The sequence below is a fragment of the Oncorhynchus nerka genome, linkage group LG16 (assembly GCF_034236695.1).
Source record: "Oncorhynchus nerka isolate Pitt River linkage group LG16, Oner_Uvic_2.0, whole genome shotgun sequence".
NCBI lineage: Eukaryota > Metazoa > Chordata > Actinopteri > Salmoniformes > Salmonidae > Oncorhynchus > Oncorhynchus nerka.
In genome coordinates, this window is record NC_088411.1 from 19209899 (window position 1) to 19236085 (window position 26187).

Genomic DNA, 26187 nt, shown 5'->3' on the forward strand with positions numbered 1-26187 from the left:
TTTACAATGCAATAAAATCATATTTATTCCAAAGTCAAGACATTTACATATAGCTACTTCCATGCATTCATATACACAAGTATGCAAACAATGCAACAAGTGCCCTCTATTACAAAAGTGTTAGGCAAAACCAACAAAGTAAACAACATTTGTTCAAGAAATTTTTATTTCATGAATCAAACATTAATTAATGTGCTTGCTGAAGGCACGACCACTCTAGATTTCTTAAAATGTAATATGCATTCTTATTATTGGATATCTTCCGCCCGCTCTAGAGCTTAAACGATTTAAGTTATGAACTCAAAAACTTTAAAAACATACAACCAGCCCAAACTTAGATTGCTTGAGAATGTATTCATTTTAGAGCATTTATACTTTTTGAACTACATTTTATTTTTTATTTGATCACCAATGCATTTATTGGCAATAAAAGGACCATTACCTTTTAGTTAATGGCCCTTTTAGTCAAAAGTCAAAATGCATCTCCTCTTGAACCGTTTAAGGGTCTATTCTCATTGAAGAGTATTAAGGAGAATTGAGGGATTCTCGAGAGACATAATCGTAATGTAAACTTGCACATTTCTCACGTCTCGAACGCTACCTCCGGAGGTCGCACACGACACTCGGCCGACCGTTGCCCCCCCTCTAAGCAGGGCAGTGTAAGCAGAATTTTCTCGTTGAGCCCAACATTTATACAGTAAAAATACTAATAGCAGAGCAATGTTTTTGAAATAGCTGAAATGTATAGACATTTTCATATATTTGAGTTGTTTTGTGTTCACCTGAACTTGCAGTAAAAGTTTCATTTCTGAAATTGTCACCGTATTTTTAAAAGGCATCTATCTGCACACTTTCCAGCCGAAACAGTTCGTGCATATATTATGACGACATTTTGTGACGTTTCGGACTTCGATTCGTTTTTTCCCCCGGCTGTTCGGGCACACATTTCTTTCTGGAGGCAAGCCGAAGTTTGGAGCCGAACGAAGTCTACTGTAGGTCAACAGTAGGGATTCTTCCATAATGTCTGTCATTCAACGAGAGATGACTCGTTTTCATAAAATAATACTGCACCAAACATCCTAGTTAGATGTAAAATTGCGGGTCTAAGATCTCCTAGGCAAAAACATCCAAATGAATGACATTTCTTGAGTTATCTTAGATTATTTCTGACTATTCTGAAGAAGTGTAAACTTGCTACTTCATCTCAAAATGGACAAACAGTACTATTGGCGCTTTTCGTTCTGTTTTTCGAGCGAATGTGTCTTAAGGGTGTATGTGAGCACACTAGTTCAGTTTGGCTAGCCAAGTTTGGCTAAGGGCCAGCCGAACTGAAGCACGCCTTAAGAAAGGGATGCTGTACAGTGTCGCGATGCTTAGCTATCAACTCCAACCAGACTTTGAAATCAACTTAGCATGCTTGCATTCAGATTTTTTTATACTATAACCATTTCACATAACATATATTAACATGGGTTTGAATGAGACCCATGGAATAAACTACAATACCAACTTCAAAATATTTAGGCTATCCCAACTTCAATTAATTTGTATAAACTATCATGAATTCAATGCCAACCGTAAGAACACAATGGTAGACATTTCCAATGCTAATTATCTGTAACAATTTCAGCTACAAATATTAACACGGCTAACTTTAACACAATGACTAAGTCTATGGGTATCTACTAGCATGCTAGCAGATACCCATAGACTTTGTCATTGTGCTAATGCTAGGTAGCATTGGCACACAAAACTACGTCCAACATCCTTCTTACTGGACACAAAGTCATAAAAATGGTATCCACAAGTGCATCTGACTCTGGGGAAGTAGATGAAGGGCCTCATTGAAAAAATCCTAAAATATCCCTTTAAGCTAGCAAGCACATTCTTTTTTAGGAAGTGTACTTTTCTAGTTTGAAATGGCTTATTTTTAGTTAGGTAAATTGCCTCTGTAATGCAACCATATTCATTAGTCCAAAGGGCAATGGGGGACAGGAATAGAAAAGGGGAAAAATGTACAAGGCAAGGACCAGACATAATTCCCTCTGAAGCACCAAGAAAGATAGCTAGGCTAGAGGACGGCTGCATAAAAGGTCATATACAGATCAAACAATCACACAGCATTTTGGAAATCACACAGTAAATGTGTCTGTAAACTTTAAACCATTAGGGAGGAAAATCCATCACAACATTATCCTGGGTGCCAGCTTGTTTCTGCTTTAGCCGATTCCTTTGGCCTTGCAGAGTGCCAGCCCGTCTCCTACTCCTCTTCCTCCATCATGCCCCAGGCCTCCTCTGCTTTCATATAGTACTGGTTGGCCAGTCGGCCCTTCATCGCCTCCATGGCTGAGTCTGCTGCCTCTGTGAACAGATCACCTGCACAGGAGAGAGAGAGAGAGAGAAAGTGAGTCTTTGGTTCGTTACTGTAAGTACAACAAAGGTTATCACACTGAAGGCTCGAGTTAGGACTGTTGGCTAATAGTTCTAGGTTCTAAGCTCAGGTGTGGTTCTCTCTGCTGTATCTTACCTGCTCTCTGTGGGTCTGGGTCCAGGCTGTGGCCCCCCTCCTGGTACATCTCAGCCTCTCTGGCCAGCAGCTGGTAGCAAGGCTCGTCCTGCATGCCATCAAACTCGCCCCCCTCATCATAGTCTGTCATGTTCAGGGCACAGTTGTACCATCTCATCGCCTCCTTCCAGTCCTGGGACCTGAGAACCACAGAGAAGGCTTATAATAGTTTTTATAATATCCATTTCACAGTCCTGATCAATTCTAATCTTTCTCAGATCTCTAGGTAGATATCACCATGTAGGCTAATCAATAAATATGGTGCCATTTTAGACACAGCCCATCACAAGTTGATACTGTATCTGATATGTTCCACCAGTCTCTGACCTGTCTGGTGAGAGGTTGATGCCGGTGTCGAAGGCCCTGGCCACCAGGATCATGCAGGATCTGTGTCCTGCCTCAGCAGCCTGCAGAAGGAACTTAAAGCCCTTCATACGGCTCCCTGAGTTGTCCTGATGACAAGACAGCAACATATAGCCATGTAATAACAGAGAGAGATTCAAAAGACACCTCTCTAATACACATTGTTATGTTACTGCCTTGTTCGAAAATGGATTTCAAAAAATACAAATCCTCAATCTACACACACAATACCCCATAATGACAAAGTCATTTACAACTTGATTTGAGCCCACCTGTGGTAATTTCAATTGATTGTATATGATTTGGAAAGGCACACACGTCTATATAAGGTCCCACAGTTGACAGTGCATGTCAGAGCAAAAACAAAGCCATGAGCTCGTAAAGGATTGTCCATAGTGAGACAGGATTGTGTCGAGGCACATTTCTGCAGCATTGAAGGTCCAAGAACACAGTGGCCTACATCATTGTTAAATGGAATAAGTTTGGAACCACCAAGACACTTCCTAGAGCTGGCCACTCGGCCAAACTGAGCAATCGGGGAAGAAGGGCCTTGGTCACACTGGCAGAGCTTCAGAGTTCTTCTGTGGAGATGTAAGAACCTTCCAGAAGAACAACCATCTCTGCAACACTCCACCAATTAGGCCTTTATGGTAGTGTGGCCCGATGGAAGCCACTCCTCAGTAAAAAAGGCACATGAAGACCCGCTTGGAAACAAGATTCTCTGGTCTGACGAAACCAAGATTGAACTCTTTGGCCTAAATGCCAAGTGTCACGCCTGGAGGAAATCTGGTACCATCCCTATGGTGAAGCATGGTGGTAGCATCACGCTGTGGGGATGTTTTTCAGCAGAAGGGACTGGGAGACTCGTCAGGATCGAGGGAAAGAAACAGAGCAAAGTACAGAGAGATGAAAACCTGCTCCAGAGCGCTAAGGACCTCAGACTGGGGTGAAGATTCACCTTCCAACAGGACAACGACCCTAAGCACACAGCCAAGACAATGCAGGAGTAGCTTCGGGACAAGTCTCTGAATGTCCTTAAGTGGCCCAGCCAGAGCCCGGACTTGAACCCAATCGAACATCTCTGGAGAGACCTGAAAACAGCTGTGCAGCGACACACCCCATCCAACCTGACAGAGCTTGAGAGGATCTGCAGAGAACGAGAGAAACTCCCCAAATACGTGTGTGCCAAGCTTGTAGCGTCATACCCAAGAAGACCCAAGGCTGTAATCGCTGCCAAAAGTGCTTCAACAAAGTACTGAGTAAAGGGTCTGAATACTTATGTAAATGTGATATTTCAGTTTTTTATAAATGTGTTATTATGGGGTATTGTGTGTAGTTTGATGGGGGAAAAAACAATCTAATACATTTTAGAATAAGGCTGTAATGTATATATATTTTTTAAGTCAAGGGGTCTGAATCCTTTCCAAATGCACTGTAAAAAAAACTAACATCTTATGCTTCACGGAGTCGTGGCTGAACGACGACAACATTAACCTACAGCTGGCTGGTTATACAATGTACCAGCAGGCTAGAACAGCGACACCTGGTAAGACAAGGGGCGGAGGTCTATGTATTTTTGTAAACAACAGCTGGTACACGATATCTAAGTCTCAAGCCATTGTTCGCCTGAGGTAGAGTTTCTCATGATAAGCTGTAGACCACACTACCTAACGAGAGAGTTTTCATCTTTATTCTTTGTAGCTGTTTACATACTGCCACAGTCAGAGGCTGGCACTAAGACAGCATTGAATGAGCTGTATTCCCCCATAAGCAAACAGGAAAACGTTCACCCAGAGGCGGCACTCCTAGTAGCTGGGGACTTTAATGCAGGGAAACTTAAATCCGTTTTAGCATGTTAAATGTGCAACCAGAGGGAAAAATAACTCTGGACCACCTTCACTCCACACACAGAGATGCATACAAAGCTCTCCCTCGCACTCAATTTGGCAAATCAGACCATAATTATATCCTCTTGATTCCTGCTGACAAGCAAAAATTAAAGCAGGAAGCACCAGTGACTATATCAATAAAAAAAGTGGTCAGATGAAGCAGATACTAAGAAGCTACAGGACTGTTTTGCTAGCACAGACTGGAATATGTTCAGAGATTCCTCCGATGGCATTGAGGAGTATTAGTCATTGGCTTCATCAATAAGTGCATTGATGACGTCGGCCCCACAGTGACCGTACGTACATACCCCAACCAGACAGCATCCGCACTGAGCGGGCAAAGCGTCAATACAGGACTAAGATCGATTCGTACTACACCGGCTCTGATGCTCATCGGATGTGGCAGCGCTTGCAAACTATTAGACTACAAAGGGAAGCACAGCCAAGAGCTGCCCAGTGACACAAGCCTACCAGACGAGCTAAACTACTTCTAGCTCGCTTAGACTCAAATAACACTGAAACATGCATGAGAGCACCAGCTGTTCCGGAACACCGTGTGAGCACGCTCTCCAAAGCCGATGTGAGTAAGACCTTTAAACAGGTCAACATTCACAAGGGCCAGACAGATTACCAGGACGTATACTGCGAGCATGCGCTGACCAACTGCCAAGTGTCTTCACTGACATTTTCAACCTATCCCTGTCTGAGTCTGTAATACCAACATGTTTTAAGCAGACCACCATAGTCCCTGTGCCCAAGAACACCAAGGTAACCTGCCTAAACGACTACTGACCCGTAGCACTCACGTCTGTAGCCATGAAGTGCTTTGAAAGGCTGGTCATGGCTCACATCAACACCATCATCCCAGAAACCGTAGACCCACTCCAATTTGCATACCGCCCCAAAAGATCCACAGATGATGCAATCTCCATTGCACTCAACACTTCCCACCTGGACAAAAGGAACACCTATGTGAGAATGCTACTCATTGACTACAGCTCAGCATTCAATACCATACTGCCCTCAAAGCTCATCAATAAGCTAAGGACCTGGGACTAAACACCTCCCTCTGCAACTGGATCCTGGACTTCATAACGGGCTGCCCCCAGGTGGTAAGGGTAGGTAACAACACATCCGCTACACTGATCCTCAACACAGGGGCCCCTCAGGGGTGCGTGCTCAGTCCCCTCCTGTACTCCCTGTTCACTCATGACTGCATGGCGAGGCACGACTCCAACACCATCATTAAATTTGCTGATGACACAACAGTGGTAGGCCTGATCAACGACAACAACGAGACAGCCTATAGGGAGGAGGTCAGAGACCTGGCCGTGTGTTGCCAGGACAACAACCTCTCCCTCAAAGTAATCAAGACAAAGGAGATGATTGTGGACTACAGGAAAAAGAGGACCGAGCACGCCCTCATTCTCATCGACGGGGCTACAGTGCAGCAGATTGAGAGCTTCAAGTTCCTTGGTGTCCACGTCACCAACAAACTAGAATGGTCCAAACACACCAAGACAGTTGTGAAGAGAGAACCACAAAACCTATTCCCCCTCAGGAGACTGAAAAGATTTGGCATGGGTCTTCAGAGTTTCTACTGCTGCACCATCGAGAGCATCCTAACTGGTTGCATCACTGTCTGGTATGGCAACTGCTCGGCCTCCGACCGCAAGGCACTACAGAGGGTAGTGCGAACGGCCCAGTACATCACCGGGGCCAAGCTTCCTGCTATCCAGCACTTCTCTACCAGGCGGTGTCAACAGAAGGCCATAAAAATAGTCAAAGACTCCAGCCACCCTAGTCATAGACTGTTCCCTCTGCTACCGCACGGCAAGCGGTACCAGAGCACCAAGTCTAGGTCCAAGAGGCTTCTAAACAGCTTCTACCCCCAAGCCATTAGACTCCTGAACATCTAGTCAATTGGCTACCCAGACTATTTTCAGTGCCCCCTCCCAAACACTGCTACTCTCTGTTGTCATCTATACATAATCACTTTAATAACTCTACCTACATGTACATACTACCTGAAATAACCGGTGCCCCTGCACATTGTATCAGTACCCCCCTGTATATAGTTTTGTTATTGTTATTTCACTGCTGCTCTTTAATTACTTGTTACTTTTATCTGTTATTCTTATCTGAATTTTTTAAAACTGGATTGTTGGTTAGGGGCTCATAAGTAAGCATTTCACTGTAAGGTCTACTACGCCTGTTGTATTCGGCGCATGTGACTAATACAATTTGATTTGATTAAATACCTCTAGCTCCATCTCTGACAGTATATGGTGTGGCAGCTGTAGGTAACACTGTCCCAGGGCAACGATAGCCGCTAGTTCCCCACACATGGCGGCTCTCTCCAGGTGGTACATGGCTGAGTCCTGGTCCCACTGCTCCTCCTTGTCACAGAACCGACCAGCCTCGTGGTAATGCACCATTGCCAGGTGCACCTGGGGAAAGAGTCCAGAGGAGATATAGTGTGTGTTTTTAGTGTGTGGGTGGGTGAGTGGGTGTGTGTGCACGTGCGTGTGCGCCACTTACCTTCCCCAGGATGGACTTGCCAATCTTCCTCTCCAGGATCAGCGAGTCAAGTCTTTCCATCTCCACAGCAACACAGGATGGCCGGTGGACGTGAGAACGAGACGAGTGGTAGACACTCCATTTATCATCTGTCAGCTGGACACAGACACACAGAGCTTAGGAAATTGAAAATGAAGCACTGTATCTATAGTATTGCTTGTTCAAAGTAACAACAACTCAAGCACTAATGCAAATCATATTTCACACTCCAGGCATGCACTAAGAGACGGAACATGATTCTGGTGAACAGGCAGTTAGACTGATTGATTGGTTAGACTGGTTGATTGGTTAGGTGATTTGATAAGTATTGGGGCAGGTAGACATGTTGACATGGACAGGCCAAACAAGGAATTAGACTAAAACACAAGGCTGCTGGTGATTTCTCTGTTGTGTTTCAACAAGTTTGCATTCAGTTTTTTGGGTGCACTCAAACTTTTTCCAATACTAAGCATGTGTCATTAGAAAACAAGCAAGTTTCAAATCAACAGCTGCTCCACACTAGAGGGAGAGGCCTGTGTTACAGGCCTTCATGCAGAGGGCAGGGAATCACCGGTTGGCTGTTGGGGGTGTTTATGGCAGGAGAGTTTAAGTTTGGGTTAGGGGAAGATCTGCTGGGAACCTTTCTCTAGTAAGGAGACAGACAGCAGCAAGAACTCAGTTAGCTCATGGATGAAGGCAAAGATTAGATAGCAGGAACATTACACTAGTGAGCAAGGGGATAGTGGGTGACACAGAGGGATGAGGACAGGATTATTTGATTATGGCGATGGTGGCTTTGTTGATTATGGTGGTGATGGAAGATTAGACATCGTTATTTTTGTTTACCCGTCTCACACTGTCCTCGTCCGACTCAGAGTAGTATCTGTTGTAGCGGTGGGGGCGGGCCTACATGGTGACATCATACAGTATAAAACCAACTGCTAAGAGGCCATAAACAGAGCTAAAGAGAGGGCCAGGTTCACACTAACATAGCTATACAAAGGGTAATAGTTGAACAGCTTTAAATGCTGGTGAGTCAAGAAAGAATCCATGTCATGGTGAGCAAACATGAACAATAACAGCAGTTGACAGTTACAGCAGTTGACAGTTTCCATAAAGCATTTATGATGGACAGGCTCACTAAGACCAAGTGTTGGTGTGGAGAAGATGTACCCCATCTGCATGGTCGGTTGGGTCCCCTTCACTCCTCCTCTCACTTGGACAACCACTGTCTCCTCCATTCTCTGAGTCCTACAGGAAGAAGAAGAAAAATAAATAACACAGCCCTCAGTACATGCCAACCAACCATAACTAATGTCATTCTTGTGATCAGAATCACCAGAGTCATTTCAACAAAGCCTTGACTGACCTTGTGTTCTGGGCTGTGGCTGCGGTTGTGTTTCTCCCGTTCATCCATCTCATTTATGAAAGACCACCCTGAGGGTGAGAAACCAGACGTTAGATTATAATGTTTAATGGCTGATAATTATTATCTTTTTTAAATCAAGTTGAAGTAGTTCAACTATATCTCAAACAGAGCCCTCTAGCCTCGGGTACCAAATAAAACTGTTTTGAAGTCAGTTTTATGGGGATTTAGGCATGCTATTTGGAACATAATGTTAATGCTGAGCTGAAAATAAGAAAACAAACCCATATGGTGATGCATTGACTTTACAGGCCCACAGATTACCTTCTAGATCTTCAAAATATTTGATACATTTGTAATTTGGGTGAACTATAACCTCTAAAAACTATTCTTACCCAGAGGAGACCTGCCCATGGAGCCCATAGAGAAGTGCTGTCCTAGTGGAGAGCCGGGGAAGGCGAGGGGCGAGCAGGGGATGGAGTCACTTATGTCACTCATAGAGTCATCCCCAGACGAGGTCTCCGACAGGTGGGAGAGAAGTGGGGGCACACGGCCCCCTGATATAGTACGAAAACGAGTGAAACCACACTGTTCCTCACTACCCCTCAGTACCGTCTGGGCCGACTTCTGATTGGAGTAGAGAGTTGAAAATATTGTTAAAAGATTACTAAAATTACCATTCTAAATAGCTGCATAAAAGCTGCAAACAGTGACTGAGGTCTTAGCCTGTGGTGAGGTAGTATTCTGTCTAATGTACTGACATAATTTCTGTGGTAATATGACGACTGTGGCTATACCTAGAAGATATGTGATGCTGTGTGTCAGCCACATGCCCTTTGATTCTACTTCAAGATGATTATACAGTGCATTTGGAAAGTATTCAGACCCCTTGAGTTTTTCCACATTTTGTTATGTTACAGGTTTGTTCCAAAGATTTATTAAATTGTTTTTGAATACATTTATTCAATGACAAAACAAAATCAGTTTTTTAGAAATGTTTGCAAATTTATTAAAAATAGAAAATTGAAGCTATTTTCAGGTCTCTCCAGAGATGTTCGATTGGGTTCAAGTCCGGGCTCTGGCTGGGTCACTCAAGGACATTCAGAGACCTTTTTGACGTTCATCTTTCCCTCAATCCTGACTAGTCTCCCAGTCCCTGCAGCTGAAAAATATCCACACAGCATGATGCTGCCACCACCATGCTTCACCGTAGGGATGGTGCCAGGTTTCCTCCAGACATGATGCTTGGCATTCAGGCCAAAGAGTTCAATCTTGGTTTCATCAGACCAGAGAATCTTGTTTCTCATGGTCAGAGTCCTTAAGGTGCCTTTTGGCAAACTCCAAGAGGGCTGTCATGTGCCTTTTACTGAGGAGTGGCTTTCATCTGGACACTCTACCATAAAGGCCTGATTGGTGGAGTGCTGCAGAGATGGTTGTCCTTCTGGAAGTTCAATGTGCATAAATGTTTTGGTACCCTTCCCCAGACCTGTGCCTCGACACAATCCTGTCTCTGAGCTCTACGGACAATTCCTTTGGCCTCATGGCTTGGTTTTTGCTCTGACATGGACTGTCAACTGTGGAACCTTATATAGACAGGTGTGTGCCTTTCGCACAGTTGCACTCCTATCAAGTGGTGGAAACATCTCAAGGATGATCAATGGAAACAGGATGCACCTCATCTCAATTTCGAGACTCATAGCCATGGGTCTGTATACTTATGTAAATAAGGTTATTAATAAGGTTAAGGGTATTGTGTGTCAATGAGGAAAACTATTTATTTCATACATTTTAGAATAAGGTTGTAACGTAACAAAATTTGAAAAAGGGAAGGGGCCTGAATACTTTCCGAATGCACTGTATTTCTATGGTCTCACCAGCAGTGTGTTGGTGCAGTCTAGATGACTTTTCTCTGCAGTGGAGAGGTCAAAGGGTGTGAGCCCCATACTCTTACATATCTTATTACACAGGTGGGAGTGGAAGAACAGTGCCATGCCCCGCACACCTGTAACACACACACACGTATGTTGTAATCTATTTGAAAGTCTTTCGCTAAGGTGGGTCACAATTCAAAATGTCAGCCTACCCCATTGTGTTGCTAACACTGACTGTGTGAGAGAAAGCCGTACCCAGGTTTCCGTCTCCGAAGTCTGTCCCCCTCTCTGTGTGGATCTGAGGGTCCGTGTAGAGGTCCCCCACCCCCTGGATGTCCACCACGATCAGCTGGTGGGCCGAACGTTCAAACGAGAAGTGACTGAATGCCTGCAGGCAGAAAGAAAAATACTAGGGTTACAGGCAGAAAGAAAAATACTAGGGTTACAGGCAGAAAGAAAAATACTAGGGGTACAGGCAGAGAGAAAAATACTAGGGTTACAGGCAGAAAGAAAAATACTAGGGGTACAGGCAGAGAGAAAAATACTAGGGTTACAGGCAGAAAGAAAAATACTAGGGTTACAGGCAGAAAGAAAAATACTAGGGGTACAGGCAGAGAGAAAAATACTAGGGGTACAGGCAGAAAGATAAATACTAGGGTTACAGGCAGAAAGAAAAATACTAGGGTTACAGGCAGAAAGAAAAATACTAGGGTTACAGGCAGAAAGAAAAATACTAGGGGTACAGGCAGAGAGAAAAATACTAGGGGTACAGGCAGAAAGATAAATACTAGGGTTACAGGCAGACAAAAAGATGGCGGCTTACAGATATTTGGAAAGGTTGCAGGTTCACAGAACAAAGGGGGGAAAAAGCATAGATTTGGTAAAGAGGTCAATGGAACACAGACCATGAGGGAAAGAAGGACGCTGTTTTCGCTGCATAACATTAGAAGTTGTTCATTTTCAGGTTTAGAAGAAGTGACTGCTAAATGCTAACTCCCGTTCGTATAAGCTGGTAGCATAGCTAACATACAGAAATTGGCATTGGTCGTTTATAGTCTTTTTTTAACAACAATGCAGTTGATAAACATGTATTGGGGTTGACATCCATACAAGCTAGGGGTGTGCTGACATGGCCATACTCATATCCATAAATTGACAGTCGGATCGAATGATACTTGTGATCAAAAAAAAACTAAATGTTTTAATATGCCTAAGTAGAAAATACCCATCTCCATGCACGTTTATAGACCAAACAAGCTGCAGGTTAAACTCAGTGGAGGGGTGTGCATGTCTGACCTGTGTCTGTCCTCAACGTCTTTACCATTTCATTTATGGGCTCCCGAGTGGCACAGCGGTCTAAGGCCTTGCATCTCAGTGCTAGAGGCGTCACTACAGACCCTGCTTCGATCCTGGGCTGTATCACAACCGGCCGTGACTGGGAGTCCCATAGGGCGGCGCACAATTGAACCCAGCGTCGTCCGAGTTTGGCCGGGGTAGTCCGCCATTGAAAATAAGAATTTGTTCTTAACCGACTTGCCTAGTTAAATAAAAGGTCAAATAGTAGGAGGCAGCAGCAGTCTGAATGATCAGACCGAAACAGAGAAATACAGCAACACTCTATCCAATCAGAGCAGCAGGATTAATGTACAGCCCCCCTTTACAAACAGGCAAACTAGCCTGTTGAGTTATTTAGACCATGTAGTGCCTCACTTGACTGACTAGAATGAGAAAGATGCGTGCTGGCACCTAAAAATTAGCACGGATAATTAAAAACTTAAAACATAATCAAGTTCTATTGACCTCTTTACCGCATCTATTATATTGAAAAATCTAGCAATTGATAACAGAAAGATGAAGATGCATCTTCGGTTTCTGCAGCTCAGGAGTTATACATAGAGTTGGACAATAAATCTACAGTAGTAACACCCACTGTACCTGTGGAGTGAGCCTGATGTTGTCATCCTTGACGAAGCCAGAGTTGGAGTTGTATTTGATGTACTTCCCCTCTATGTAGTGTTCCAGGTGGTACAGAGGTTTACCTGGACGCTCCATCATCTCAATCACACACATCTGCATGATGTCCACCTGGGGGGGAGAGAGAGGGAGGAGTGGTTAGTTTAACTTAAAATGTGGAAAATCCACAATCCTATCAATCAATCTATCAATCAACAGGATGACTCATTGGTTAATTAAAATGTTCCATCCATACCTGTTTGGGTGGCCTGTGGCGGTTGTACTCTTCTCCCCAGAGTTTGGCCTCCATCTGCAGCCTGACATCCTCAAAGTACACATCCCTGTCCACAGGCTCCATGTAGCGCTTCGTCACATAGTTACACGCACACTTCCAGTTACTACTATGGGAGAAGTTAGACAGCTTCTTCCTGTAGAAGAAGGACAGGAAATATGGAAAAAGAGGCATTGAAAGACAAGAACGGCACTGTACTAAAATGAAAGGAACGTTTAAAAAAAGTAAACCCTGAAGAATGTTAGTTGTGTATCAGACTGACAACAAACTAAGATGGTATTACCCAACTAAATCCTACAATATTCCCAAGGTTTTGAAATTGTGTATCTCTTGGGCATTGTGTATTTCTGATGATAAACCATAAACATGTTTTTTTTGTGGTTAGAAACAGTGTTTGGGCTTGTTAGAGGGCAAGGGCTTATTTCCTCTGTGTGTTTGTGAGAGGGATGTTCTTCTGTGGAAGGCATATGGACTGCCAGTGGTCTGATCTAGACATGACGGATGCCTCATTGCCTCCCGTACACTGTTCCCACAGAAAGAGGTCAAATCATAATAAGGTCATAATATTAATAATATTCCCGCTGCCTATAGCGGCAAAAGTCAGGCTCGACCAGAGTTCAGCAAACTAAGTTTGAGATAGAGAACTCTACTGGGTGCCATGACAAGTTTAATGGTGATCACATTCCATAAAAAAAATGTGAATTAGAATGTTGTAGTTATGGAATGTTTGGTTCCATTTGGATATCTATGTATTGCTCTACGCTGGACTAAATGGGTCTAAGAGCGATACTTGTGGAACGTGAATTGGGGACCTGTGCATCTTGTGCCGTCTTTTCAGACTGTATGGCAAACATGACTAATTATTCTGAACGATTCTGAACGATAATCAAATGAAATCCAAATCAAATTGTATTTGTCACCTTTGCCGAATACAACAGTTGTAGTAGACCTTAACGTGAAATGCTTACTTACAAGCCCTGAACCAACAATGCAGCTCAAGAAATAGAATTAAGAAAATATATTTACTAAATAAAGTAAAAAATATATTTACTTAAAAAATATATTTACTAAATAAAGTAAAAAATATAATCAAAATAATAACGAGGCTATATACAGGGGGGTACCAGAGTCAATGTGCGGGGGTACAGGTTAGATAATGAGTGAAACTTACGTTCTGAAGCATTCCCTCATGGCCCCGCGTCCAAAAGGCTGTGAGAAACAAAAATTACAAATCAATCATATGAGAAAGTCAATCAATTCACCAAGCTTTTGTAAACGTTCACATTCAAGTAAACAGTGTCACTACACTGAACAAAAATATTTTAAAACACAACCATTTCTAAGAGTTACAGTTCATAAGGAAATCAGTCAATTAAAATAAATGTATTAGGCTCTAATCTATTGGTTTCACATGACTAGAAATACAGATTTGAATCAGTTGTTCACAGATACCTTTAAAAAAAAAAACTATGAGCATGGAACAGAAAACCAGTCAGTATCTGGTGTGACCACCCTTTTTCCTCATGTAGTGCGACATCTCATTCGCATAGAGTTGATCAGGTTGTTGATTGTGGCCTGTGGAATGTTGTCCGACTCCTCTTCAATGGCTGTGTGAAGTTGCTGTATATTGGCCCGGAACTTGAAAACGCTGTCATACACGTTGATCCAGAGCATCCCAAACATGCTCAATGGGTGACATGTCTAGTGAGTATACAGGCCATGAAAGAACTGGGACATTTTCAGCTTCATGGAATTGTGTACAGATCCTTGTGACATGGGGCCGTGCAGTATCATGCTGAACATGAGGTGATGGTGGCAGACGAATGGCACGACAATGGGCCTCGGGATCTCATCACGGCATCTCAGAGCATTCAAATCGCCATTGATAAAACGCAATTGTGTTTGTTGTCCATAGCTTATGCTAGACCATACCATAACCACACCGCTACCATGGGGCACTCTGTTCACAACATTGACATCAGCAAACCACTCACCCACACAACGCCATACTGTCTGCCATCTGCCCTGTACAGTTGAAACCGGGATTCAGGCGTGAAGAGCACACTTCTCCAGCGTGCCAGTGGCCATCGAAGGTGGGCATTTGCCCACTGAAGTCGGTTACAATGCCAAACTGCAGACAGGTCAAGACCCTGGTGAGGACAACGAGCATGCAGAGGAGTTTCTCTGAGACGGTTTCTGACAGTTTGTGGATAAATTCTTCGGTTGTGCAAACCCAGTTTCATCAGCTGTCCTGGGTGGCTGGTCGCATACGATCCTGCAGGTGAAAAACCTGGATGTGGAGGTCCTGGGCTGGCGTGGTTACACGTGGTCTGCGGTTGTGAGGGCGGTTGGACGTACTGTCAAATTCTCTAAAACAACGTTGGAGACGGCTTATGGTAGAAAAATTAACAATCAATTCTCTGGCAACAGCTCTGGTGGACATTCAGGCAGTCAGCATGCCAATTGCATACTCCCTCAACTTGAGACATCTGTGGCATTGTGTTGTGTGACAAAACTGCACATTTTAGAGTGGCCTTTTATTGCCCCCAGCACAAGGTACACCTATGTAATGATCATGCTGTTTAATCAGTCATGCTGTTTAATTAATCTTGATATGCCACACCTGTCAAGTGGAAGGATTATCTTGGCAAAGGAGAAATGCTCACTAAAAGGGATGTAAACAAATTTGTGCACAACATTTGAGAGAAATAAAATGTGTGTGTATGGAACATTTCTGGGATCTTTTATTTCAGCTCATGAAACCAAAACTTTCTATTTTTGTTCACTGTATATTCCACATACATATGTTCTGATCAATAATACAATTATAGATTACTGATGATTTAGGAGAGGAGGCATACCTGGCCAGAAACCTTGATGTGCACTGTGTCTTGAGACCATGCCGCCGTGATTGCATTGTACCTGAGGAAAGATAAAGCAAATAACATTCACCAAACATTAATCAAACATTATTATTCCATTCTATATGGGCCAGAATTCTGGACTTGTGTAACCAACATGGTGATGACTAGAAAGTGTAACCTCGACCACAATGATCTACGTATGTACACTGAAGGGGTCAGGATTAGGACAGAAAATAGAAACAAACAGAGTACATGGATTTGTTCTGACCAGGACCTGAGCTGCTTATCCTCAGATCTGTTGTAATAGCCTGTAATTCTTGTCAACCAATTGAGTGTGTGTTTACCAACAACAAACTCAACAAATATGCCTGTTTGTACTCTGTTCTGTTGGAATGCCATTATCACCAATATGATATTGATGTTACATGTCACAATAAATTAGGGGAACATTTCAAACACGCACACTGATATTGAAAGCTTGGTTTGTCTGAGACTGGGTCAGCCATACACAGATAAGAAGACACACAGCAGACCCAGAGGCTAAGGCTAATATTTACACAGTCTGTCCTGCCCTTCCATGCGTATTTCTCGGCCCAGAACTCTGTGTACCATGTTTGTCATATTGGAGGCATGGAACAGGAAGATGGCACAAAGCCAATAGCTAAGAGACCAGAGAGGCTTAGGAAGAGTAAGGTTACAACCGGGTTAAAAATCAACCCAGACACACCTCTCCACTAACCTGGCTCTGTCTAGGCAGGGCTTTGTCATACAGTAAGAGGTGATTAGTAATACAAACAAACACGTTAGAGAATGCAGAAGTCTAACCCCTATTATCTAAAGGGGGGCATCCCTCTAGTTGTTCTCGTGGCTGCACTGCCTGGAGAATTTGGGCGAGTTCTATGTCATCTCAATGCCTGGAGAAATGTTCAACGTCTCAGGAACAACGATATAGCATTATTCTTAGATGTGCAGCGATACTGGAAAGACTGACCCCGGAATGCACCTTTTGGCTTCAAACTAAGCGTTTTGGTGTGGGCAGGCAGCCCTGATATCTGCCACGAGGGAACTTTGTGCACTGGCCAAGAAAACTTGGAAGGGCCATTGGAAATGGAGTGATATCATGTACTGTACCTTCAGAAAGGGCAGGGGTGGGGGATGGTGTGTATTTGTCAACAACTCTAGTAGAGGTTGACCGATTATGATTTTTCAACGCCAATACCGATAATTGGAGGACCAAAAAAAGCCGATACCGATTAATCGGACGATTTATAAATATATATATACACATTTGTAAAAATGACAATTACAATAATACTGAATGAACACTTATTTTAACTTAATATAATACATCAATAAAAATCTATTTAGTCTCAAATAAATAATGAAACATGTTCAATTTGGTTTAAATAATGCAAAAACAACATGTTGGAGAAGAAAGTAAAAGTGCAATATGTGCCATGTAAAAAAGCTAACGTTTAAGGTCCTTGCTCAGAACATGTGAAAGCTGGTGGTTCCTTTTAACATGAATCTTCAATATTCCCAGGTAAGAAGTTTTAGGTTGTAATTATTAATATTATTATTATTACTATTTCTCTCTATACCATTTGTATTTCATATACCTTTGACTATTGGATGTTCTAATAGGTACTTTAGTATTGCCAGCCTAATCTCGGGAGTAGATAGGGTTGAAGTCATAAACAGCGCAATGCTTGAAGCACAGTGAAGAGCTGCTGGCAAATGCAGGAAAGTGCTGTTTGAATTCATGTTTACGAGCCTGCTGCTGCCTACACCGCTCAGTCAAACTGCTCTATCAAATCATACACTTAATTATAACATAATAACACACAAAAATACGAGCCTTAGGTCATTAATATGGTCAAATCCGGGAAACTATCATTTCGAAAACAAAACGTTTATTCTTTCAGTGAATACGGAACCGTTCCGTATTTTATCTAACGGGTGGCATCCCTAAGTCTAAATATTGCTGTTACATTGCACAACCTTCAATGTTATGTCATAATTATGTATAATTCTGGCAAATTAATTACGATCTTTGTTAGGAAGAAATGGTCTTCACACAGTTCGCAACGAGCCAGGTGGCCCAAACTGCTGCATATACCCTGACTGCTTGCACAGAACGCAAGAGAAGTGACACAATTTTCCTAGTTGAAATATATTAATGTTAGCAGGCAATATTAACTAAATATGCAGCTTAAAAATATAGACTTGTGTATTGATTTTAAGAAAGGCATTGATGTTTATGGTTAGGTACACATTGGTGCAACGACAGTGTTTTTTTTCGCGAATGTGCTTGTTAAATCACCCGTTTGGCGAAGTAGGCTGTGATTCAATGATAAATTAACAGGCACCACATCGATTATATGCAACGCAGGACAAGCAAGATAAACTAGTAATATCATCAACCATGTCTAGTTAACTAGTGATTATGTTAAGATTGATTGTTTTTTATAAGATAAGTTTAATGCTAGCTAGCACCTTAACTTGGCTCCTTGCTACCACGCAGTCTCCTCGTGGAGTGCAATATAATCGGCTATGATCGGTGTCCAAAAATGTAGATTACCGATTGTTATGAAAACTTGAAATCGGGCCTAATTAATCGGCCCTAATTAATCGGTCATTCTGATTAATCGGTCAACCTCTAAACTCTAGTACAGGGTAGGGATCAAGCCCACTGACACACAAACACAGGAATATGTACCTGTATCGTATGCATGGCTCTGTCTTGACTTCTTCCAGGTGAAACTCAGCCCATGGGTCAGGCATGGCCTTGGCCTTCTCTATGGCTCTTTTCCACACCGCCTGGGACAACGGGGAAACATGACATATATTTTAGGTAACCATCACACTCACTGTGTAATACAGCTTATGTTAAGGGAAGCGTCAGACCCTGGGGATATATACATGAAACAGACAGATACATTGTCTACACACAAACCCAGATAGCAGGATTAAAGCTGGACTCCTTAATGGTGTTTGCAATATTACACAAACAAAGAAGTTTCTGCAAACAACAAACAGTTTTTTCCCCCCTCCGACATCATTTCACACGCAGAATATGTGCTGCCATTTTTATTTACCACATTGCGTAACGCTTCTCACATCCGGTTCATCAACAAAACAAATACAACCACGCTGGTGCGGATTCCATCTTTAAGTGTCCTGACAGGTGGATTGCTAATCTTTCCGGTTCTGTGGAAGTGTTGAGGAACTCAAATCACTCTTTTGAATTGATAGAGGAAAACACAATACAGCGAGAGATATGGCAAACAGACACACACACATCAACAGAGGATCATGAGAAGGTTGCTTCAATCAGGACAGGATTATATGACACAGGACCAAAAGTATTTTCTGACCACAAACGACCTACTGGAAGATTGAGAAGTGTCACACTAGCTGTCACCCATGAGCCCTACATTGCACAATAACCAGCTAATAACCACAGCCAGCACTTGGGGCCAGGGGTTTTTCCAAACAAAAACTCTGGACTGTTGCACTCCACTTTCTCAGAACTAACATTGGTCCAAGTGGCATTAGCTATTAACGTAAACCTGTTAGTAACCTGAACCTCCCCTACAGTAGCACCCTCCTACTCACAAACATGTGGTATTTTAGGCTGGTGTATATTTAGCCTGAACTATTTACATTGATATATGAAGGTCATGTTTTTAACAGGCTGAAGGCCACTGCTGGTTGGTGAGAAACATACACCAGATATTGCACGTCACCCCCTGGTCACTTGAAGTTTGCGTGTCCCTTCACACGTCCCAGTTGATGGTATATACTGTGTCTCTGGTGCAGCTGTACCCTTGTGATGAGACACCATCTCCTCACAAAACCGGACCACCAGACATAAGATATAGTAGTGGTAAACTATGGTACTGTATAAACAGCATGCCTGGTTGCTGCTTTTCTACTGCACTGGAGCTGAAAATTACATTTAGAATAAGAGAAACAATACTGTTTGTTTCAACCATTATCATAATGTGCTTACTTGCTGCTTATTACATTTACATTAGCCTAACTCTTCATAAGATTCCTGAGGACTGCTGCATGGGTTAGGGGAGATTAAACATGACAGTTAGGTGGATTAAGGATCTAGATTTTTGTTTAATAACTAAAGGAAAAAACACATTTCTTGGGTAGGGAAACGATCATGCAGGTACAATGGAAAAAGAAAGGAATACATGATTTAAAGAGTAAATTAATGTTAGGAAGGTGAGGAGGAAGGAGGCAGTCACTGATGCAAAAGGAGGGCTAAATAAATCATGATGATTAACGTACCCGTGCATTGTCAGAAAACGCCCCAAACCCGACAGACTGTTGTGTAGTTTCTTTCTCCGTTTCATTCTATGTGGAGTAGAGAAATTAACTGTTTTATATCAGCAACTTAACCATACATGAGCAGCAGAGAAAAATACTTATTGAGTTTAGTTGACTATGTTGTTCCATGAAAACGGAATTCTTGGCCTTATTGAGAGTAGAATGTGTTTTGGAACTTGGTTCCAACCTTGCGACCCATAAATTCTACATCTCTAACAGTCTTCCCAACTCTGTATGTATAACTATAACGCTGATGAGGAAGGGCTATTAATTCCTTCACATCAAGCCCACTCTACAGGCTGGCCTACTGGATCAGAAGGCCAAGGGTCGCACTGTGAGAGGGATGTTTACATATCACATCATTATGTGAAGGGAGATACGCTCTTTGGGTACTTACTGTTCTGAGAGAGAGAAAGAGCACACAGACAAGAGGCAGCTGAGCTGCTGCTCTCAACCACAGCAGATGCACACATACACAGACATGCAGAGAAAGATATAAGGAGAAAGCCCTCTCTCTAAGGCAGAGTTGTTCTGACCACATCTCTAGCAGTGAGAGCAGGGGCACCATTTTGCATACTGACAATAGAGCAACAGTACAAAGCAACAAGTCAGCTCTTGTCCTGTCAGCTTTTGCCCAGCACACCATGGCACTTTCAGAATGTACTGAACCGTGTGAATATTGCACCTACACTACTCCTGCTCACCTTGTAGGAGAAGGAGTTTTTAGGGGAGTTAGACAGCTGCTTGCTGTGGACGAGATTCTTTAAATAGCCACAGATGTCTTCGGCCTGGCTGACAGGGTCGTCTGTGATTGGACAGATGTAGTAGTCGTCCTCGTCGCTATCGTAAGCGTTGCTTAGAGATGGGGCCCGTTGATCAGGGGTCCTCTGTTGCAGTGGGTTACGTTGGGCACTGCCCACCTCATCCATACTGAATATCAGTTCATCCTCCATGTTGACTGGTAGGGGTCTGTGTGATGAGTACTGGGATGGGTTAACACAAGAAAAAAATACACTCACACAAAGATGTGAATATTAATGTACACACAGAGACAAACCGACAGATGGCTGCTTTTGAGTCAATGACAATCTAGCTAAGTGTGTTTAACTGTGTTCAATCAATCACAAATGCAACAATGAAATTGTCCCATGTGGATGATAGTATTACTTTGCATACAGGAACAATTTTGAAAATAACTATATTACAACTATTTTATAACTAAGATATAATTATTACTACAGGCATTACCATTTTTTTTAAATGCAGCAGGACTGTAGGAACGCTCGGTCAGGGTTCACTCAATCACACCCGCAAATTCCATGTCTATATACGGACTGCAGTTCCTACAAGGTACAACTCCACACGAAACGTTCATTAGCATTTCACTACATGCCACGCCCACATTTAAATTATTTTGGATAATGGTATAACTAGGGGTACAGCAACATCTTCCATCTTTAGATTGAGGTATGTTTTCCCAAAAATAACCCGAGCCGCTTCAGAAAAAAAAACGGCACCACCATAATACATAACTCTAAATACACACCAACCACCTCTGTAGCCAAAATCTCAACATTTACAGGCCTACTCATTTTCTGCAACACACTCACTCCTGACATTCTTAGCAAGCAAGTGCCAGCTAGGCCTTTTAACTTGACTACTGGAGGCAATTGACTTCAGGAAAAGAGAGGCTATCAGCTGATAGTGAATGATGAGGTCTACCTGCTAACCAATTATGCTGTTTGTTCGGCTGCTGACAACTGCCTCTTTAAAAAAAGTAAATCTGCCCTCTTCTCTGTCCATAAGTGAGAGATAAACATGAAAGATACATCTGAAATGTAGGCAAATGGCCACTTTAGCAATAAGGCCTGACGGGGTGTTACGCAACGCTACAGCCCTTAGCTGTGGAAAATTGGCCATATACCACAAACCCCTGAGGTGCCTTATTGCTATTATAAACTGGTTACCAACTAGTTAGAGCAGTACAAATAAATGTTTTGTCATACCTGTGGTATATGGCTGTCAGCCAATCAGCATTCAAGGCTCGAACCCCCCAGTTAATAAAGGGGACATGGGGCGGGGAATATTCATTGGTTCAAGAGTTTACGAAATTAGCTAATTTGATTTGAAACTCGATACATTTAAAATTAAAACATTGAAAATAAACAAAACATTTAACTCAAAATGTTACTCATTAAAAAAAAAAAAAATCCATGAGCTGCGAGGGCACTTATTTATAGGAGGGCAAAGGGGCTCGGGCAGAGGCCAGGCAGCTGTACATTCCAACCTGGAAGGTTAAAATGTATTTACTGCCTGCCTGAATCTCAGATCGGAACAGTTCTGGCTAACCCTTGTATCAAGGTGCCTGTTTCCCACTGGGAAGCTGTATCACGGTGCCAGTGTTGTGTGCCCCCCCCTGCCAGAATTCTCCCCCCATTCGTGTTCTTCATTGCTGCGACTTGCTTACTAGTTGAGATTTCTGCTCTTCACTCCGTTGTCCGTTTAGCCTACATTTCACCGATCTTAGTAGCAGAAAGCCTTTAAAAAAAACAATTGTGTCCTTCAAGGCAGCTGTTAATGATCACGTTAGGCTGCGTTTTTTTTTAATGGAGGTTTGATCGCAGAGGAGGCACAAGCAATGTTTGCAGTTTTCGGTTTAGTTATTTGTTTCAAAAGTGTATTAGTTTATAAATAGATCTGCCAAAATTCATAATCTCTCCCATGTCTTATTCGACTAGTAGGTGTTCTGAAATGTTTATCGCGTGGGGGGGGGGGGGGTAAAGCCATTTTCTTGCCTGCCGACCCACCCACCTACCTTCTAATTTCCTTAATTTGGTCACTAGAGTCAAATACTTTCTATGGAACAAACGTTAAGATAGGCAACCGAAATGAATGTATGTGTGTTATATTAAACAGAGGGAGTAAAATGTAGGCAGGCAATAAACAGTTAAGAACAACTACTAGTCGAATAAGACGTGGGAGAGATGACGAATTTTGGCAAAGACATGTATTTATAGACTAATACACTAGAAACCAACCGAAAACTGCACTTTACTAGTGCCTCCCCTGCGATCAAACCGCCAGAAAAAAATATAATGAAATGCCGCCTAACGTGATCATTGACAGCTGCCTTGAAGGGACACAAATAAAATAAAAATGCTTTCTGCTACTAAGATCAGTGAAATGTAGGCTAAACTGACAAGGGAGGGAAGAACAGAAATCTCAAATAGCAAGCAAAGAATTTAGTGTGCGCGTTCACGCGAAGGGGGGGGCGATTTTGGCAGGTGGAGATTTTCGGCAGTAGTTAACGTGGCCAAATATTTTCCTCCAAGTTTTTTTAAGTAGCATAGCAGCCTGGACGGAAAGTCAGTTTTTCACAACATCGGTACAGTGTCATTCGCCCACGCATGTCGAGCACTGCTTTCCCGTAGTTCTGATAACGTTATGGCGTGAGAAGTAACGTTAGCTTGCTAGTGTAGCCAACCCAACTCTCGCGTGGCACGTATTGGTGTGCAGGCGATCGTCACGACACAAATCCCCACACGACACACCCCCAGTCTGCTGTACGCTGATACTAGACCTTTGTCGCCAATTCACCTGTTAACAATATTATTGTAAAGACCCGGGTTTATAAAAACATTTGCTGCAGTGCAGTTACGTAACACGTGTGTGCAAAGACAGACAGTACTACTATTGCTTACCTAATCTGAATAACGGTGGACAGAGACTACTTGATGAAAATATGCATGCCCTGACAATCCTCCACCAACTTCCTCTTCGTCTCCTGCGGTTTGTCTGTCTGGCGGTATTTGCAGTTTTCAGGTAGTTGCTAGCTTGACAGCTGTTACTCCAGGTGCATGCCAACTCAGAGGACCACTGCTGGACTGTGGTGGATTCTGGCCTGAGGATCCAGGGCGAGTCGCGCTTCTCTGTTTTGTCTATTCCCTGGGCCACGTTCAGTTACCAAACGTTGTCGAACGTTTCAGATATAAATATATAGAAGAACAAGACCATGTTGCATCTATTCATGACATCTCTATCTGAACATTCCAAAACGTTTTTTTTTGTTGAAGGCGCCCTTGGTCCACCGGTCCGCCACTGCGACTTGTACTCCCTGCACGTATCTTTGCAGTCTAGGACAGCCACAAAGTATTTCTGGCTACACCCTTTCTTGTGCAGCTGGCAGTGAGCCAATATAAACTGCCAGTACTGTACACAAATAAACAAGGTTATTTACTAAGATAAAATGTGTTTTATATTTGATATTCGGTGGATATTTGGTTTTCTCTCGTCAAAAGCTATTGACTCAAGCATATGACTGAAGATGGTACAGTATATTCTGAACAATGGAGAACGATCCACACCATAGTAATAAATACATATCAATCTTCAATAGGTCTTACACAAAGCGTGCGATGACTATGTTAATGATATATCCTGAATCGGGAGGGTTGACAAAAATCCACAACTCTTTGGGGGGAAATGTGTCATAATATCCATACAACCTAGCAGTAAAACACGGAAATCGTTACAATCGTTTTTCCGCCATTCATTTTTGACATCGTGAATTTTACAAACACTTCAAATATTTCGTACACACACACACAAACACACTCACTAGGCTCCCAGAATAGGTTATATTACATACAAGCAGGGGCGACCCAATAGGTTATATTACAAGCAGGGGCGACCCATCATTTTGAGCCCCACCTGTTTAGCTATATATATATATATAGTACCAGTCAAAAGATTGTATACACCTACTCATTCAAGGGTTTTTCTTTATTTGACTATTTTCTACATTGTAGAATAATAGTGAAGACGTCAAAACTATGAAATAACACATATGGAATCATGTAGTAACCAAAAAAGCGTTAAACAATCAATATATATTTTAATTTTGAGATTCTTCAGTAGCCACCCTTTGCCTTGATGACAGCTTTGCACACTCTTGGCATTCCCTGTAACGCACAGCGTTGAGATTGCCTGCAATGACAACAAGCTCAGAATTCCAAGTCGGGAACTCAGGCCTCTTTCTAGAGCTAATTTGGTCCCTTTTCGCTTCATAATTTAGCCTACTGTTCTGACTTGGTGGTGCACATGTAGCCTATAGCCTGTTTTAGAGAAATGTCATCGTCGAATATTGTAAGAGCTTTCATGTCAGAGTCATGTGTTTAGGTGGCAGGGAAGTCAGGCGCAGGAGAATCAAACTGAGTGTAATGGAGTTATTGAATAACAATAAACGAAACATACTCCAAACACTAAATGTAACAATAAACAAAGTGGGTACGAAGACCCGTCGCGCACCAATACAAAAACAACACAACACTGAATAACGAACAATCTCTGACAAAGACTTGAGGGGAAACAGAAACAGAGGGTTAAATACACAACATGTAATGAATGGGATTGAAACCAGGTGTGTGGGAAGACAAGACAAAACCAATGGAAAATGAAAAATGGATCAATGATGGCTAGAAGACCGGTGACGTCGACCGCTGAGCACCGCCCGAACAAGGCAAGGCTTCGACTTCGGCAGAAGTCGTGACAGTACCCCCCCTGAAGCGCGGCTCCAGCTGCGCGTCGACACCGGCCCCGGGGACAACCCGGAGGGTGAGCTGCAAGGGCGATCTGGATGGAGACGGTGGAATTCTTGCAGCATGGAAGGATCTAATACGTCCTCAACCGGAACCCAGCATCTCTCCTCTGGACCGTACCCCTCCCAGTCCACGAGGTACTCAGTGACTGTCTAAGCCAACTTTCTGGCGCAGTATGGTGCGCTGAAGGTTGACGTGGGTGGCCTCCCAGGTTTCCTCCGCGCTCCGGAACCAATTGTCCACCGCAGGAGCCTCGGTCTGACTCTGATGCCAAGGAGCCAGAACTGGCTAATACCCTAATACACATTGAAAGGGATAAAGGTTAGTGGAGGAGTGGCGTAGCGAGTTCTGGGCATCCTGGTTAACTCTCTCCACCTGCCCATTACTCTCGGGGTGAAAATCTGAGGTAAGGCTGACCGAGAACCCCAGACGTTCCATGAACGCCTTCCAGACCCTTGATGTGAACTGCGGACCCCGATAAGACACTATATCCTCAGGCACCCCATAGTGCCGGAAAACGTGT

General features: G+C 43.0%; 1 protein-coding gene across 9 annotated transcripts; it reads right to left on the minus strand.

The window, feature by feature from the left end:
- On the minus strand, positions 1 to 24205 carry LOC115144169 (eukaryotic elongation factor 2 kinase-like). 9 transcript variants are annotated; one of them, XM_065002484.1, is made up of 19 exons: positions 23769 to 24205; positions 20772 to 21036; positions 20029 to 20094; positions 18443 to 18543; positions 15721 to 15781; positions 14031 to 14068; positions 12824 to 12995; positions 12550 to 12699; positions 10870 to 11002; positions 10618 to 10745; positions 9139 to 9370; positions 8747 to 8814; positions 8551 to 8628; positions 7949 to 8023; positions 7360 to 7494; positions 7080 to 7268; positions 2894 to 3018; positions 2528 to 2706; positions 1 to 2376 (listed from the first exon to the last, which is right to left on the minus strand). In XM_065002484.1, the coding sequence occupies exons 2-19, from the start codon at positions 21018 to 21020 to the stop codon at positions 2261 to 2263; spliced, it is 2295 nt and encodes a 764-aa protein (XP_064858556.1). In that variant the 5' UTR covers positions 21021 to 21036; positions 23769 to 24205; the 3' UTR covers positions 1 to 2260. The 9 variants fall into 9 exon arrangements, with proteins under 9 accessions (XP_064858556.1, XP_064858555.1, XP_064858554.1 ...); XM_065002483.1 differs by having other exon boundaries at positions 20772 to 21050; XM_065002482.1 differs by lacking the exon at positions 23769 to 24205 and adding an exon at positions 21316 to 22569 and having other exon boundaries at positions 9139 to 9367; positions 20772 to 21050.
- Between the last annotated feature and the right edge of the window lie 1982 nt (positions 24206 to 26187).

What these genes read in the sequence shown, in the direction of transcription:
- LOC115144169 (XM_065002481.1), bottom strand. An exon ending in AAAACTCCTTCTCCTACAAG is followed by an intron (nt 20,095 to 20,771) that starts GTGAGCAGGAGT and finishes TACTCCACATAG; the next exon opens with AATGAAACGGAGAAAGAAAC. An exon ending in GCAAGTCCATCCTGGGGAAG is followed by an intron (nt 7,269 to 7,359) that starts GTAAGTGGCGCA and finishes CTCTTTCCCCAG; the next exon opens with GTGCACCTGGCAATGGTGCA.